This window comes from Perca fluviatilis, chromosome 3 (genome assembly GCF_010015445.1).
Source record: "Perca fluviatilis chromosome 3, GENO_Pfluv_1.0, whole genome shotgun sequence".
Classification (NCBI taxonomy): Eukaryota; Metazoa; Chordata; class Actinopteri; order Perciformes; family Percidae; genus Perca; species Perca fluviatilis.
The window spans coordinates 26,893,061-26,906,199 of NC_053114.1; the positions used below are offsets into that span (position 1 = coordinate 26,893,061).

The window sequence follows — 13,139 nt, forward strand, 5'->3', positions numbered from 1 at the left end:
TGTATTCTGTCATGATTTTGCCTGATACAATTTCAATTTATACTGTTCTTGCCGTGGAAAATGTCTATTAGACCTTTTTCACGGCAGACATGTTGACATAGTAGGAAAAGCACAGGTGTATTCAAAACCATTAATGATGGCTGCATTCCACTTAGGAGAGGTACTGGTATTGTGCATGCTGACTCACTGAAATAGCTTAATGGGACACTTGATGGATTGAGCCATCGTTAAGGTTATCAATTTCAGCTGTGCTTTTCCTACTACGACAAGTCAATAATGTATGCTGTGAAAAAGGTCTATTGAAGCAAAAGTCATTTGGATTATTCATTTTTGGTGAGTACCTGGAGAGAAACCTTACAATTTAAAGAACAAATTATGCTGTTAAGGGCAGCACATCAGGTGGTATCCTAGACTGTAATATACAGTCTATGGGCAGTATGTATTTGCATAGGTTCTGTTTTCTTTTATAGTTCATTCATTGTCACATCATTGGTGGTGTATGGTCACCTTGTGGTGGCAGCAGGTACTGCACTTGATCTTGATTTTACTTTGATGCTTTAAACTTCAGGTTTCCCTTGAATTCCTCACTCTGTGTTTAGGTATTCTCTTTGAACACCAGAGTTGGACTGTGAACACAACCTTTATTTCGTTACAGAAAACTGACCTCATTGGGCTTCAAAGTCTCCAATGTCCAGTGATTAAAATTGCCAGATTAAATGAAACGTTTGAGCAGTTCTTTTTTACCTTAACTATATTTTAGACCATCATTCAGTTTTGTTGTGGTTACATATTGTATGTTATGAGCCATACTGTTCTAAAGTACAGTGGGTGAATATTTCTCTGTTGCCTCTTCGCTCTCCCAGATTATCTCAGTACGTCGGTTACAGTGTGTGTGCGTGTGGGTTTTTTTTATGCCCTGAAAATAAAGGATTAAGATGATTTATTTAATAATTTATACAGGCTCATCTTTTAAACCTGGTTCATAATCAGGGCTTTGTTCAAACACAAATATTCTGCTATAGGTGCTTTATCTATTGATAAGAGGGAGAAACCAATCATCAAAATAAAAGGTCAATAGGGGCACCATTTTAAAAAAAAAAGAAGAAAAAAAACCTAGAGAATGTAAATAATAATTTGAATGTACTCATTTGGTTGACATTTTGATTGTTTATGGGGAAAACAGAAAATGTATTTTTAGACTAAATTTGAGAAATCAAGAAGGGTGACAAAGGCAGTGGTTCCCAACATGTGGGGCATGACACCCAGAAATGGCCCCAAGATAAATCTAAGGGGTTGATGATGATTACCACAAGAGAGCAGGAAAAAAACATTTCTAATACAGTTATGCTTTTCCTCTAATCTTTATATATATTTTGTTCTAGTAAATCGCAGAATGTTTTTCTTCAGGACTCCAAATAACACAAGAAATTAAAATTGGTTGAACTGGAAACAACTGGCAGACGATGGCAACCTGTGCTGAAAAGGATTGACCATGGTGATGAAAACTTGCAGTGAACTAAAAGAGGAATTTACAATCCTGTATATTTGGATAGTTTTTGTGCATTAGTGCCAACGTATGAAATTTGGCTGCCAAATCAATAAATATTTTCAACCAAAGTAAAATAAATATAAATTGGAACTGAAATTGTGTTTAACTCTAAAAATTCTTATTGCAACAAGCTTGTTTTAAAGATTACAGTATCTTTATACTCTAGATTTGGTATTTGACATACATTATCTTTTAAGACATACATTCCATGAAATGTTTCATCAAATCCAACATTTACTCAAACATCTGGTTTTCAAAGAGGACACCAAGGAAAGGACTCAATTAAGAGTTATCCAAGTTTATTAATATTTTTTAAAACTAATATAAATCCCACAGAATATGATCCTGGTGCCATTAAGTCAATGAATGCATGGATACCTGCTTTAAGTACTGCATTTCAACACTCCATTCAAAATATTTTTTATTTTTATTTTCCTCTTTAAATATTCATCAGAGTGGAAATACATGGCCTTAGTCATATTCACTACTATTCTCCTACCTTTTTCTCTCTTGTGCAAGTCTATGCGAGTGAGTTAGTCAACAGTATTAGTGTTTTTCTTTCTGCAGCAGCCAAAATGGACACTGCTGCTCAACTACAGAGAGACAAAAGGGAGGGTGGATAAAATGGTATGAAGTGTGAGAACAAACAGTAAATATTGAGCTGTGTATTTCCCTCTGAACACACACACACACACACACACACACACACATACGAGGAGTTAAACGCCACTGCCGGTATCAAATTGACAAAATGATCCCAGGTTGCAGGCTCACGTGAAATGTCTTACACACATGTAGACCTGAGATCATCTTACAGAAACCAGGTTAACCAGCACAGGCCCATCTGCAGGGAGGAACCCCCCCCCCAACAAAATGAAGAAAAGATTCACAGCAGGTCCCAACAATCGCTCAGTTTAGAAAGAACAGTCAAGAGAGGGATGTGACATTCTTTTTTCTTGTTCTCTAAAATACATCAGATGATGGTGCTAACGGTGTTTTTAGTCAAATGAAGGTGCTGGAGGGAGGTGTAATCGTAGCAAAGCATGTGCATATTCTGGGAGGTGAGGTGAACATTGGAGTTTATTTCCACTCTAGAAATACTGGGTGTGCACTAATACAGCAGCTGATCTGTTAACATATTTCCCTAGTTAGGAATGTCTTGATTTACTTAAAAAACATATTTCACTAACAATCCACATCTTCTAAACAAACTAATCAATACAATGATTGGTAAAATGAATCCTGCAATGTTTTTTTTTTTTAAACTGGAGGGTGACATTCTAGTAAAGCAAGGCATTAGGTTTACAGAAATGCATCTTTACTAGAGCAGCTATCCTCACCTGCGAGTTGTTAGGCTATGTTAAGCCCACGTTATATGTGCAAAGAAATGCATTGCAAGGAAACATGCAGAGAAACAAAACAAAAAAATGACACTTGAGGAAACAATCAAAAGCTACATAAAAGCTTTATAAATACAATAAAATCTTAAACCCTTAATGGAGAATTCTAGCCGTTGTAGTAATGTGCGATAGCTGGCACTCTAGGCTCAATGCTTTTTTGTCAGGTGTTTTTTTTATTTTCTCAAAGTAGAGCTGCGCAGGTAATTCATGCCATCTTTGGTTGACTGCAGTACTGAAGAGAAAATGAATATGATCTCAAAATAAATTTTCAACAAAAGGGGTTGTTTAAAAAAAAAAAACAGCATCAACTCTCAGCAGACAGCTGCGCCTCAATGTCCACTCTGCAGATGGGGCACTTCTTATTGGTGAGGAGCCACTGATCCACACACAGCTGATGGAAGAGGTGCATACATGGTAGGCGCCTGGTGGGGAAACACAGAGGCAAAGATTCAAACCAACAATAAATGGTGGGCAGTGGTGGCCTAAAGGTTAAAGAAGAAGCGAGCTTGTGACCGGGAGGTCGCTGGTTCAATCCCCAGACCGACAGAATAAAATCTGGGTGGGGAAAGAGCAGCGCTTGTCCCTCCCTCATTACCACCACTGGTAATGAGGATGAAGATTTGGAAAAGTTTCATGCCTTCATAACCTTAAGAAAGGAATCCATTTTATTTTAGGTTATGATCCAGAATGCATTTCTATTTTGGATGCTAAGGTGAAAAAAGAGGGGACCTATTTACACACCAAAGTGTACATGTAGTAAAGGAAACTGAGACTCATTCACCAGCACTAAAAAGAAGTCTGCTGAGCATTAGACGCACATGCAGTTCTGATTAATCTTTTGAGTCACAAGCCAAAGTGATGCGTGATCACTTCAGAGTGAGGTGATGTTGGGAGGAATCACTGGACAATCATCTCAATAATGTACGCTCGGGAGCAGGTTATGTTGGAGATTAGAGATCAACCGGTGTAAAAGCACCGCCTACTGACAAATCAATACTCGATTGATAACTGAGTCACCGAAATGGTGGAGCTTCGGTTACGGAGAGAAAAAAAAAAAAAGAGAGAGAGAGAAAGAAAAAAAAAAAAAAAAAAAAAAAAAAAATAGAAAAAAAAAAAAAAAAAAAAAACTCATAAAAGTTAAAACATTTAGAGACCGACAACCCCGTTAACATTCCCTGATGGGTATTTTTGTGGAAGATATAGATTTTCAGCGGAGGGAATTACGTATAGGCTATTTGTTGGCTTCTTGAGCCGTGTTGCCAATGCGCACATCGGTTTGAATTATGTTTTTATATTTTTAATTTGCTCTCACGATCTCTTTCCACTGCCAGGATTGCAAATGAAATAATAGGCTAAAGCAACGACTTTAATGTAATTATGGTCAGATCTTGGTCCTGACAAATAATGACAATAATAAATTGAATTTGAATGGGTTGATGATAAGCGTTGTAATTTATGCATTTACAGCGTCTGCTATTTTTTTGGCAGCTTTCCTTCCTGTTTTAGGAAGCAGTGACTGTATTGCGTTTTGCCTCTAAAATTGTGTCTGTGTTCATATTTATGTAGCTCTTCTTATGTAAAATATGCGGCTCTGGTAGATGTTTGTGATTGGTCATGCTGTGCAAACACCGCCTCTTTTATGTGAACGCGTGCGTCGCTGGACTGGGAAACCCTGGGTTGATTGAACTAGTTGTTAACCGCCGTCGTGACACAGCTTATGCGGGACCGCGATTGTTAGGTTTGGTGAAGCCGAAAAAAAAAAAGAAAATCTCAAATGATTTGTGTCCATTCAAATGTACTTGATTTTTGTGGTTGGTTTCTTTGGCCTGGTAATGCAGTTTTAGTTTTTCTTGAAGATTTTAGTTTTATTCAGTTTCAGATACCAAAATTCTTTTTTCACTGCTTATTTATGTTTTGATTTGTGGATTGGTTGTGGCTCTCTCCGCTGGGATTGATGGGCTAGATGCAGAGGATTGACTCCACCTGAGCAGTACAGGTTGTATAATTAAAGCCACCTGTGTGTGGAGTATTGGTTGTAATGGCCCGTGTACACGCTGAGAAGGGGCGCTGCCCCAAACATCCGTTATGTGGCAATAAATAAATCAAACTCGAGTGCTGTCCTAGTAGCTTTATTTAGGATTAATCCCTTTTAGGATCCAGCACCCAGCCTTCAAAGCTTTCTAAGTACCTACGTGAGTTGAACGCATCCTGTCCTATTATTTATAGGTGATTATAAATAATTTAGCAAAAACCTCAATTATTTTTAAAACTTCAATTTGTTTGAAAAATAATTATTCTGAATTATAATAATTTCCTTTTATACCAACAGAGGGCAGAAAATCCTCTTAAAAAAAACCTGAGCGAGTGCCAAAAAAACAGTTCCATTAGGGCCGGTAATTTTAAGGCACTCTGGGGTTTTCTGTTGATTACTATACCTTTGGGTTTAAAATGTGAGAGAGAGCGATAGAGAGCGAGAGAGAGGCAAAATGGAACAACTACACCTGCCATCCCACTTGTCACACCCCTGAAAGCATAATTGAACACACTCAAAACTGTAAGCAACAAACCGCACAAACACCCAGGAGGGGAGCTATTTACCTGACGTCCTCCCCCTCCTCCAGTATTGACAGACAGATGGTGCATTTTTCTTCTGTGTCTTCATCTGCCCCCTCATCTTCATCTTGCTTACCATGCAGCTTTCTCTGTTTGTGAGAAACATTTGGAAACATGATTTTTTTTTTATATGCAGCATCGACCGGTAGCTGCCTCATTACATAATATCCTATTAATCCACTCTCTGTGTAACACATTAAACTGCTCAACTTAAACACTTTGGTAACATTACAAGTACACCTTACGTTTGTTTAAAAACATAATATTGCCTATAAAGAGGTATCAATATTTAGAACAAACATTTCAACAGAAAACATTAAAAATTCCTTTGGGGACAGAGAGAATGGTCATTTTGTCCTGAAAACAGAAAAAAACTTTCTATCTGTTGTCTCTATGCTAAACAAATAAAAATTATCCAAATCAAAGTTACTCTAGAGCCGAATTCCCTGGCCCCCAAGACTAATACTAACATCTACTGTACATGTGAGCAGAGACATGTTTCCAAATTGATTTGTTCATTATTTCTCACCGATTCTGGGGTTGCGTGCATATTTTTCCCAATAGATGCCCAAGCTTCAGGGGTTAACTGTTGGTCAATGTCTCTCTCCAACACCTTCTGTATTGGGTGGCAGGGTGTTAGATTGATTGTTTAGATACATTTAGAAACTTCTAAGGAAACTTTTCCTCATCAATGTCTACACAGCTGCAATCTAAAACACACTACAGTATTTGGCTAAACATCAGACGTTTGAAATGAGCACAAAAGACCACTGTGCACTCTGTCCCAGAATAAACTGTAACAGACATGCACAACTATTTACAGTATCTGCAAAATTCAATAAACAATATACACGTAGCTACACACACACACACACACACACATTCGTAAGTCCTCACCTTTTTGTACTTGTGTGGGTAAGTGCACCTCTCTATGGTTCCCTGAGAGGCTCCTCGGTTCACAGTCCCCAATCTTTCCTCTAAATGCAGCAGGTCCTGAGTGGATGCAGTATAAACAACCCGCTATGAGAATCAACATTATGATCAATAGCCCATCTGCTCTACCAAATGGGTGACAGCTGCCTCGAGTTAAACAAGACATTAAACGGAGCAAACTTTATCCACTGATGAAGATCTTTTTTTGGGGGCTTTTCCCTTTATTTTGAAAGTGGATAGAAAAACAAAAGTTCAAACAGGTACAGTATTAAGGGAAATTACACAGTGCAAGGTGTTTTCACTGTTAATTTGTTTCATTGTTTTTTAAGTTCAATTAAATATGCACTTCCACTACAGCATTATATCCTACTTTCCCTATGACAGCTGGGGACTGTGTATTTTGAAAACAAATTAACTATAATGTGTATACTGTTATAATGTGTCCTCATTATAACAGCATGAAAATAGTGATCAGTCATGCAGCGTTGAGTCAAGCAATTACAAAGTTAATATTAATGATGGCAGTGATGAATGAAACGGTAATTAATTTACTCTTTCAGAACTTGAGTTGTGTCGGGACTGATAAAAACTAATTTAGCAACTGTAAAATAAAAACAGTCCTCACCTCATAGGTTCTTCCAAAGCCAGTCATTCTAGATGAGATGTACCGAATGTGCGGGTAGGTCACTTCAGATATGCCAGTGTGCTGTGGGGGGGACAGAAGATTTTGTTTAACTTTGGGAAACATTTTATTTTAATAATCTCAGCATGTCTGTTTCATAAACAAATGCATTTCTGTGAGTGAGAAAGGGAGGGAGCTCCCCGGAAAAAGAAAAGTCGAAGCCTAGCCCAGACAGGCTCCAAGATAACTTATCTTCTGCCATCTGTTAAGAAGTAAAAGTACAAGTAGAAGCAAATTCATACAATACAGTTTCTGTCTTTTATTTGATATCTAGTGTGGGCAAAAAAAATATGCTGTTGCACATTTTGAATCCGTCGGTAGCGTAGTTAGCACGCACTAGTTAGGAGGGCTAACTTGACTTGTTTACGATATTAAGCGAACATTTTTGTCACCCTGAACATCCCGCCGAACCCGGTTAGAATATCTGGCAGTTACATAAAGCGTCGCTTGATAGTCTATTTGGGGGGGAAAGGATTGAATATTCATATTAAACTGCCAAATCTGATTTGCCTGACAAAAGTCTGAGTCGGGTACAGCCATAGAATCAAAACAGTAAAGTTGAGGGTCGGACAGCTTAACAAGCTGAAACTCACTATAAAGCTCCGTAAAGCTGAGAGGAGCTGCAGATTGGAATGTTAACTCTTTGTAGGTTCATTTTCGCATATAGAAATATAGATCATCATATTAACTATACCCTGTGTAAGCTGTAAGTGGTAATGGCAGTTCTAAAATTAATCTAAAGTTGAGTTTTAACAAGATCATCTATTTTAAAAGCAAATTAGAGGGGCCCTTTGAATGTGTTCACGTGGCAAATATGTAATGATGAAGGTCATGCATGTATACAAATTAAAAGTAATGAACTCTGCCTAGACTTATCAAAAATTCACTTGCATATCCTTTGGTTCTACTTCTCTACCCCCTAATTCTGAGCATGCATGCTGTGATGAACTGTGGATATGCTCAAAGCACTTGCAAAACAGCATCCTGACTTTATGTGCACTTGCATCGATGCTACAGAGGAGAACTGATTGTAGAAGACGACTTATGTTTGGATGTTTGAGGGTGACCAAGAAAAAAAGCAATAACATCAGGAAACTGTCGACTACATTTGCGCAGGATCTCAAGGCTTGCGGATTTGTTGAGTTTGCACTTGAAATGCCTGATAAGATACTATTAATTGCTAATACATTATTCATGTGGTTCACTAAACCATCCTTGAAATAACTGATGTTATAAATAAGGGGCCAACACCATTAATCACACTTCATTTAAAAGTAATTCTTTCCCATTTATGCTAATGTATGCGTGTGTGCCGAGAGGTTCTCTCACCATGAAGGGGATGGGGAAGTGGTGCAGTCTGGGGGGAGGGTGGTAGTGGGGCAGGTGGGAGTGCAGGTGCCCTGAAGGGTACGGTGCCACGGTTACTCCAGCTTCAATGCCAAGCTCCCTGTTGACAAACACATAAGAAGTGAACGGTCATCATTACATCAAAACTTTCTGTAGATCTTGATCTGAACATAACACCAAGGAACCGGACAGCTGACAATAAAATGAAGCCAGCCATCTGCCAAACCTCAATGCCTCTGATACTGACCATGCTGTTCTCTGCTCAGGCTGGCGAGGGTGGGAAGACATAGTTTGTGGCACGTGGATGTGGTGTCCATGGCCGTAGTTGGGGTGCATTCTGTGGGGGTGTGGAGGTGGACGCTCATGCGCTCGTCTGCACGGAAAGGAGAATTCAGGTTCACGGCTGGAGTTGTATCTTTTATGCTAATAGGAATACTCAGGATGAGGAAAACACCAGCTGGGTGATGGAGGTACTCACGTCGGGTGCTGCATCATTCTGCGCCTCTGGACCTCCATCCTCTGCAGCATCTCGTGCTGATGGAGCCTCTGCACCGACGCCCCCAGCGCCGGCATATGGTGCGGCAGAGACTGGTGATCCGTAGGCAGGTGCTGGGCCAGTGGGGCACTTGAACCAGAGAGGTGGTGGGTAGACAGAGGAGGGGGAGGGGCAGGGGGCACGGCGTGGCCTGAGGGGTGAGACGGCAGTGGCGGATGAAAGGTGACAGTGTGGGGAATGACATAATCGCCTTGTGGAGGGGGCTGAGGTGTAAGTTGGGGGTTCCCATGGGAATGAGGACAGGCAGAGGAAGGCTGATGATGCAGTGAGCGTGCTAGAGAGCCATCTAGGTTTGAGGAAAGAGAAAAGGAAAAAAAAATTAAGCAAACATCTTTAAATTCTAAAGGATGCTCTATGTTTTTGTTAACAAATGCCATGGAAAGACCAAATCCAACAATGTGTGAGTCTCTCTCAATATTTGTCCAGCCTGTCTGTGACACTCAGCCCCAAGTTTATTCATTCTTACTGAAGGCAGGCTTAGATAAAAAAAAAAGTGAGTATTTACAGTAGCAGGAAGGTGCATTGCAGTGCCCAAGTTCAATGTAATAAAGAAACATGTCAGCTAGTACAATAACTTATTAATTTCTGGATTCACAGCTTCCTCTTTTTGTCTTGTGTTAAGTGTGATGTTTTTTTCTTGGACAACAATGGAGCTCTACAGCACAGAGGATTAAGCTACATCAGGCTTTGGCTACACAGGAAATACTTGCTTAATAGGATCAATCTGTTTTTTTGGTGTTGCTAATTTTGTGGCATTTCTTATCATTAATATAGAAGGTCACCAGACAGATCCTTGTTTACTTAATTACAAAAACTACAGAGTTCTACATCTGTACTTTATGCCAGCAGACAAACATCTCGGCTCATCATGTTAAAAATGATGCCTTTGTAGCATTTGATGTTGTTGTTGACGACACAAACCTTCTCTGTTCTCTGGCAAAGACAAAACGATCCGAGTTCACTACTGTGAGTCATCCACTTAATACATATTCATTTATTCTTTTGTTTTAGCTCTTCTTGGTGCAGACTTCCTTGCTACTTGTCCAAGCAGCAGTACAATGAGGAGGAGAGGCAGGCATGAGAGAGGTGAACGTGGGCACCAGCAGCAACTAACTCTCTTACTACATCCCCTCCAGAGAACCTGGTCACACCGCTTTACTCTCCATACTGAGCTATTCTGAGTAGAATGAGCAATTAACTACTTCTGCTTGCTGGTACAGTTCCCACAGCACTTGGCACATTAACCACCAGGCTCTGTTAATTACTATTAGCATTAGGTTTTAGAAGTGCAGCTGTCTGCCAATTTTAACAAGTACTATGGCACTGCAAATGAGTGAATTTTTTTTAAATGCAGTAGCTGAACCTTGAAAGTCCAACTGAAATTAAATTGCATTGTATTTGTCTGCTGAAAAGCGCTATATAAATTCAATTTATTATTATTATTATTATTACATCACACATACTGTATCTGCTCTTTAAATGCCTTTCCCTTTGTTCTCCTTTGAGAGATAAATCAGAAACCAAAATGGAGAAATTTGTATTTTATATTTTTTGGTTTCACTCAACGGAATAACGTCCGGCGTCCGCCTTGTCAGTGATGAAGACCTTATTTCGATGCAGGCAATCAAATCTTGATAAAGCAGTAATGTCAGTGCTTTATCTAGCGGTCACACAACAGCCACACATTTTAAAACAGAAAACAATACATTTAATCAACACGTTGACATTATCTTTTACTACAAAAAGGGATACAAAATGTGATAAAAGAAATAATTAAATAATTCTGATTTGAAAAACTAGTGGTGAATGTCAGGTTTCCTGTACTGCATGAAGGTGGTATACTCACAGGAGGGGTGCATGTAATGTCTGCAGGGCTGGGGTTGTGTTTGTGGCTGTGGCTGAGCCACCATGGAGGAGCTGAACGAGTCCACCACAGCTGGCTGGCTGGGCCCAGGGGTGGCCTGGGAAACGTAAGCAGGAGGCCGTGAGGTGGAGCCTGGGCAGCACGGGTCAAAGGCCGAGGTGCTGCCATGGAAACTAGCCCCATTGTTTCCTCCGCTCCGAACACTGCTGTTGCTCAGGTCCACTGGCAGAGTTTGCTGTGGAAGGAAGGCAGAGAAGTTATAAAAAGAAGAGGGACAAATTTCTACTGTGGAATGCTAAATGAGTCATGCACAAGCCATACACAATTCAAGCCATACAGTATACCATGTACAATGTAATTGTCTTTTTGCTGTTGCATTTCTCTTTCTGAGTGAAAAAATATATATAGGAGGGACCTTTGTGTATTCTGTTTCCCTCAGTCTCAAGCTAAATGCTCTTTCAAGATACAGCGTGCATCATCATTAGTGACCAATGCTGGACCATGACCTTCACTAACTGAGGGGGTGGAGGGGAGGATGATGCATAGTGAAGCTTTGACAAAGTAAAGGAGGAAGTTAGCACAGTATGAAATCAAGGCTGCAAGACCATTTAAAACACTTTAAAACACTTTAAAACTTAAAACGTGATCTTCTCACCTCATTTATACAGTTTTCATACTTGAAGTGAGACACAAGGCATTCATTCAATTACTACTCATCCTAGATTAATTTTGTTGTGCTTTCAACACTACTTCTTGATCTTAATATTTGCCTCGAAAACAACAGACATTTATCTTTACAGAGAGGAATATTCTTTCTCAGGAACGCCCTGTTCATGCTCACAGTTACACGCATTCACACCTGGAAGCTGCCCAGTACAGCACACAGTCGGATCTGAGCCGCTCCACTGGAACAGTTGGGTGTTAAGGTCCTCGATTTTACTTTCCTCACCAAGGTTTGTCCCGACAGTCCACAGATTGGACCAGCAACCTTCCAGTCACAAGCCTACACTATACTAAACTTAAAGTTTACATTTTGGTGGCCAAGGATACCACAGTAAAGTAGACCGCACAAACGGCAATAATTAAAAAAACTATTGTATAACAGTATGTTGTTGAATGCAGCATGGGCATACCTGGTCGTGGTAGTGGGCTGCGTTGCTACTACTACTACTGTTGCTGCTGCTGCCGACTCCAGCGCAGGATGCGGGCAGAGCACTGGGTCGCTCCACGGGGCAGCTCGGCTCTTGAAAGGGCAGGGTGCCCGGGGGCTGTGGTGCTGGGTGATGGACATGGTGGATGAAGTGGTGAGCGTTGCTGTGGCTGTGACCGTGCTGAGAGCCGCTGGTCTGCTGAGAGGACGACGCCTGCAAGCAGCTTGAATGGGAGTGGCTCAGGGACAGGTGACCGGGGGAGGGGCCTCCACACGGGGAGTGCTGCTGACAGCAGGATGGGAGTCTGGGCATAGCTGTGCCAGCGGTTTCTCCTGTACCTGACAAACTTGGTCTGCTGTCATCTGATGAGAGTAAGATATATAAAAAATATTCGATGAGACAGCAGGCTAGCATTTTAAAATACATAATATAGACCATTTCACAGTTTAACATACAGTGGTGCTCATAAGTTTATGAACCCATACTAAAGTTGACTAAAAAGAGGAATACAAAAATCATCTTTTGGAAATTGATCTTAATGCCTTAATTAAAAAAAATAAAATGAATGTATTGTAAATAAATAAATGTTCTTCCTTAAAATACAGGGGGCATAAGTATACACACCCATATGTTAAATTCCCATAGAGGCAGGCAAATTTTAATTTTAATTTTTAATTTCATGGATTGGCATGGCCATAAAATTATCTCTCAATGCAAATCAAACCAGCTATTACGCTAACTGAAATACAACCATGCCAATCTCTAGGTATGGTGAAGGCTATGTGATGATGTGGGGCTATTTTAATTCCAAAGGCCAAGGGAACTTTATCAGGATGCATAGTATCCTGGATCCATGAAATAACTGGCCTTTAAAAATAAAAATCTGCCTGCCTCTATGGGAATTTAAATAGGGGTGTCCTTTAAAAGGTTGGATTTTTCCTAATTCTTTTAATTAATGCATTAAGATCAATTTCCAAAAGATGATTTTTTTTATTCCTCTTTTTAGTCAACTTTAGCATGGGATCATAAACTTATGAGCACCAC

At 40.0% G+C, this 13,139-nt stretch overlaps 1 protein-coding gene across 3 annotated transcripts in view; it reads right to left on the minus strand.

Annotated features, from left to right (window-relative positions):
- Nucleotides 1-1,831: 1,831 nt before the first annotated feature.
- Nucleotides 1,832-13,139, minus strand: part of rnf111 (ring finger protein 111) — a 33,817-nt gene continuing 22,509 nt past the window's right edge. For 2 of the 3 annotated variants that reach the window (XM_039794474.1, XM_039794475.1), the window contains 10 exons: nucleotides 12,078-12,457; nucleotides 10,927-11,179; nucleotides 9,003-9,366; nucleotides 8,772-8,897; nucleotides 8,507-8,624; nucleotides 7,121-7,201; nucleotides 6,460-6,555; nucleotides 6,092-6,178; nucleotides 5,548-5,651; nucleotides 1,832-3,371 (listed from right to left, as the gene is read on the minus strand). In XM_039794474.1, the coding sequence (XP_039650408.1) occupies nucleotides 3,254-3,371; nucleotides 5,548-5,651; nucleotides 6,092-6,178; nucleotides 6,460-6,555; nucleotides 7,121-7,201; nucleotides 8,507-8,624; nucleotides 8,772-8,897; nucleotides 9,003-9,366; nucleotides 10,927-11,179; nucleotides 12,078-12,457 (1,727 nt within the window). In that variant the 3' untranslated portion in view covers nucleotides 1,832-3,253. The remainder of the gene's footprint in view (nucleotides 3,372-5,547; nucleotides 5,652-6,091; nucleotides 6,179-6,459; nucleotides 6,556-7,120; nucleotides 7,202-8,506; nucleotides 8,625-8,771; nucleotides 8,898-9,002; nucleotides 9,367-10,926; nucleotides 11,180-12,077; nucleotides 12,458-13,139) is intronic. The other variant, XM_039794476.1, reaches the window with a different exon arrangement.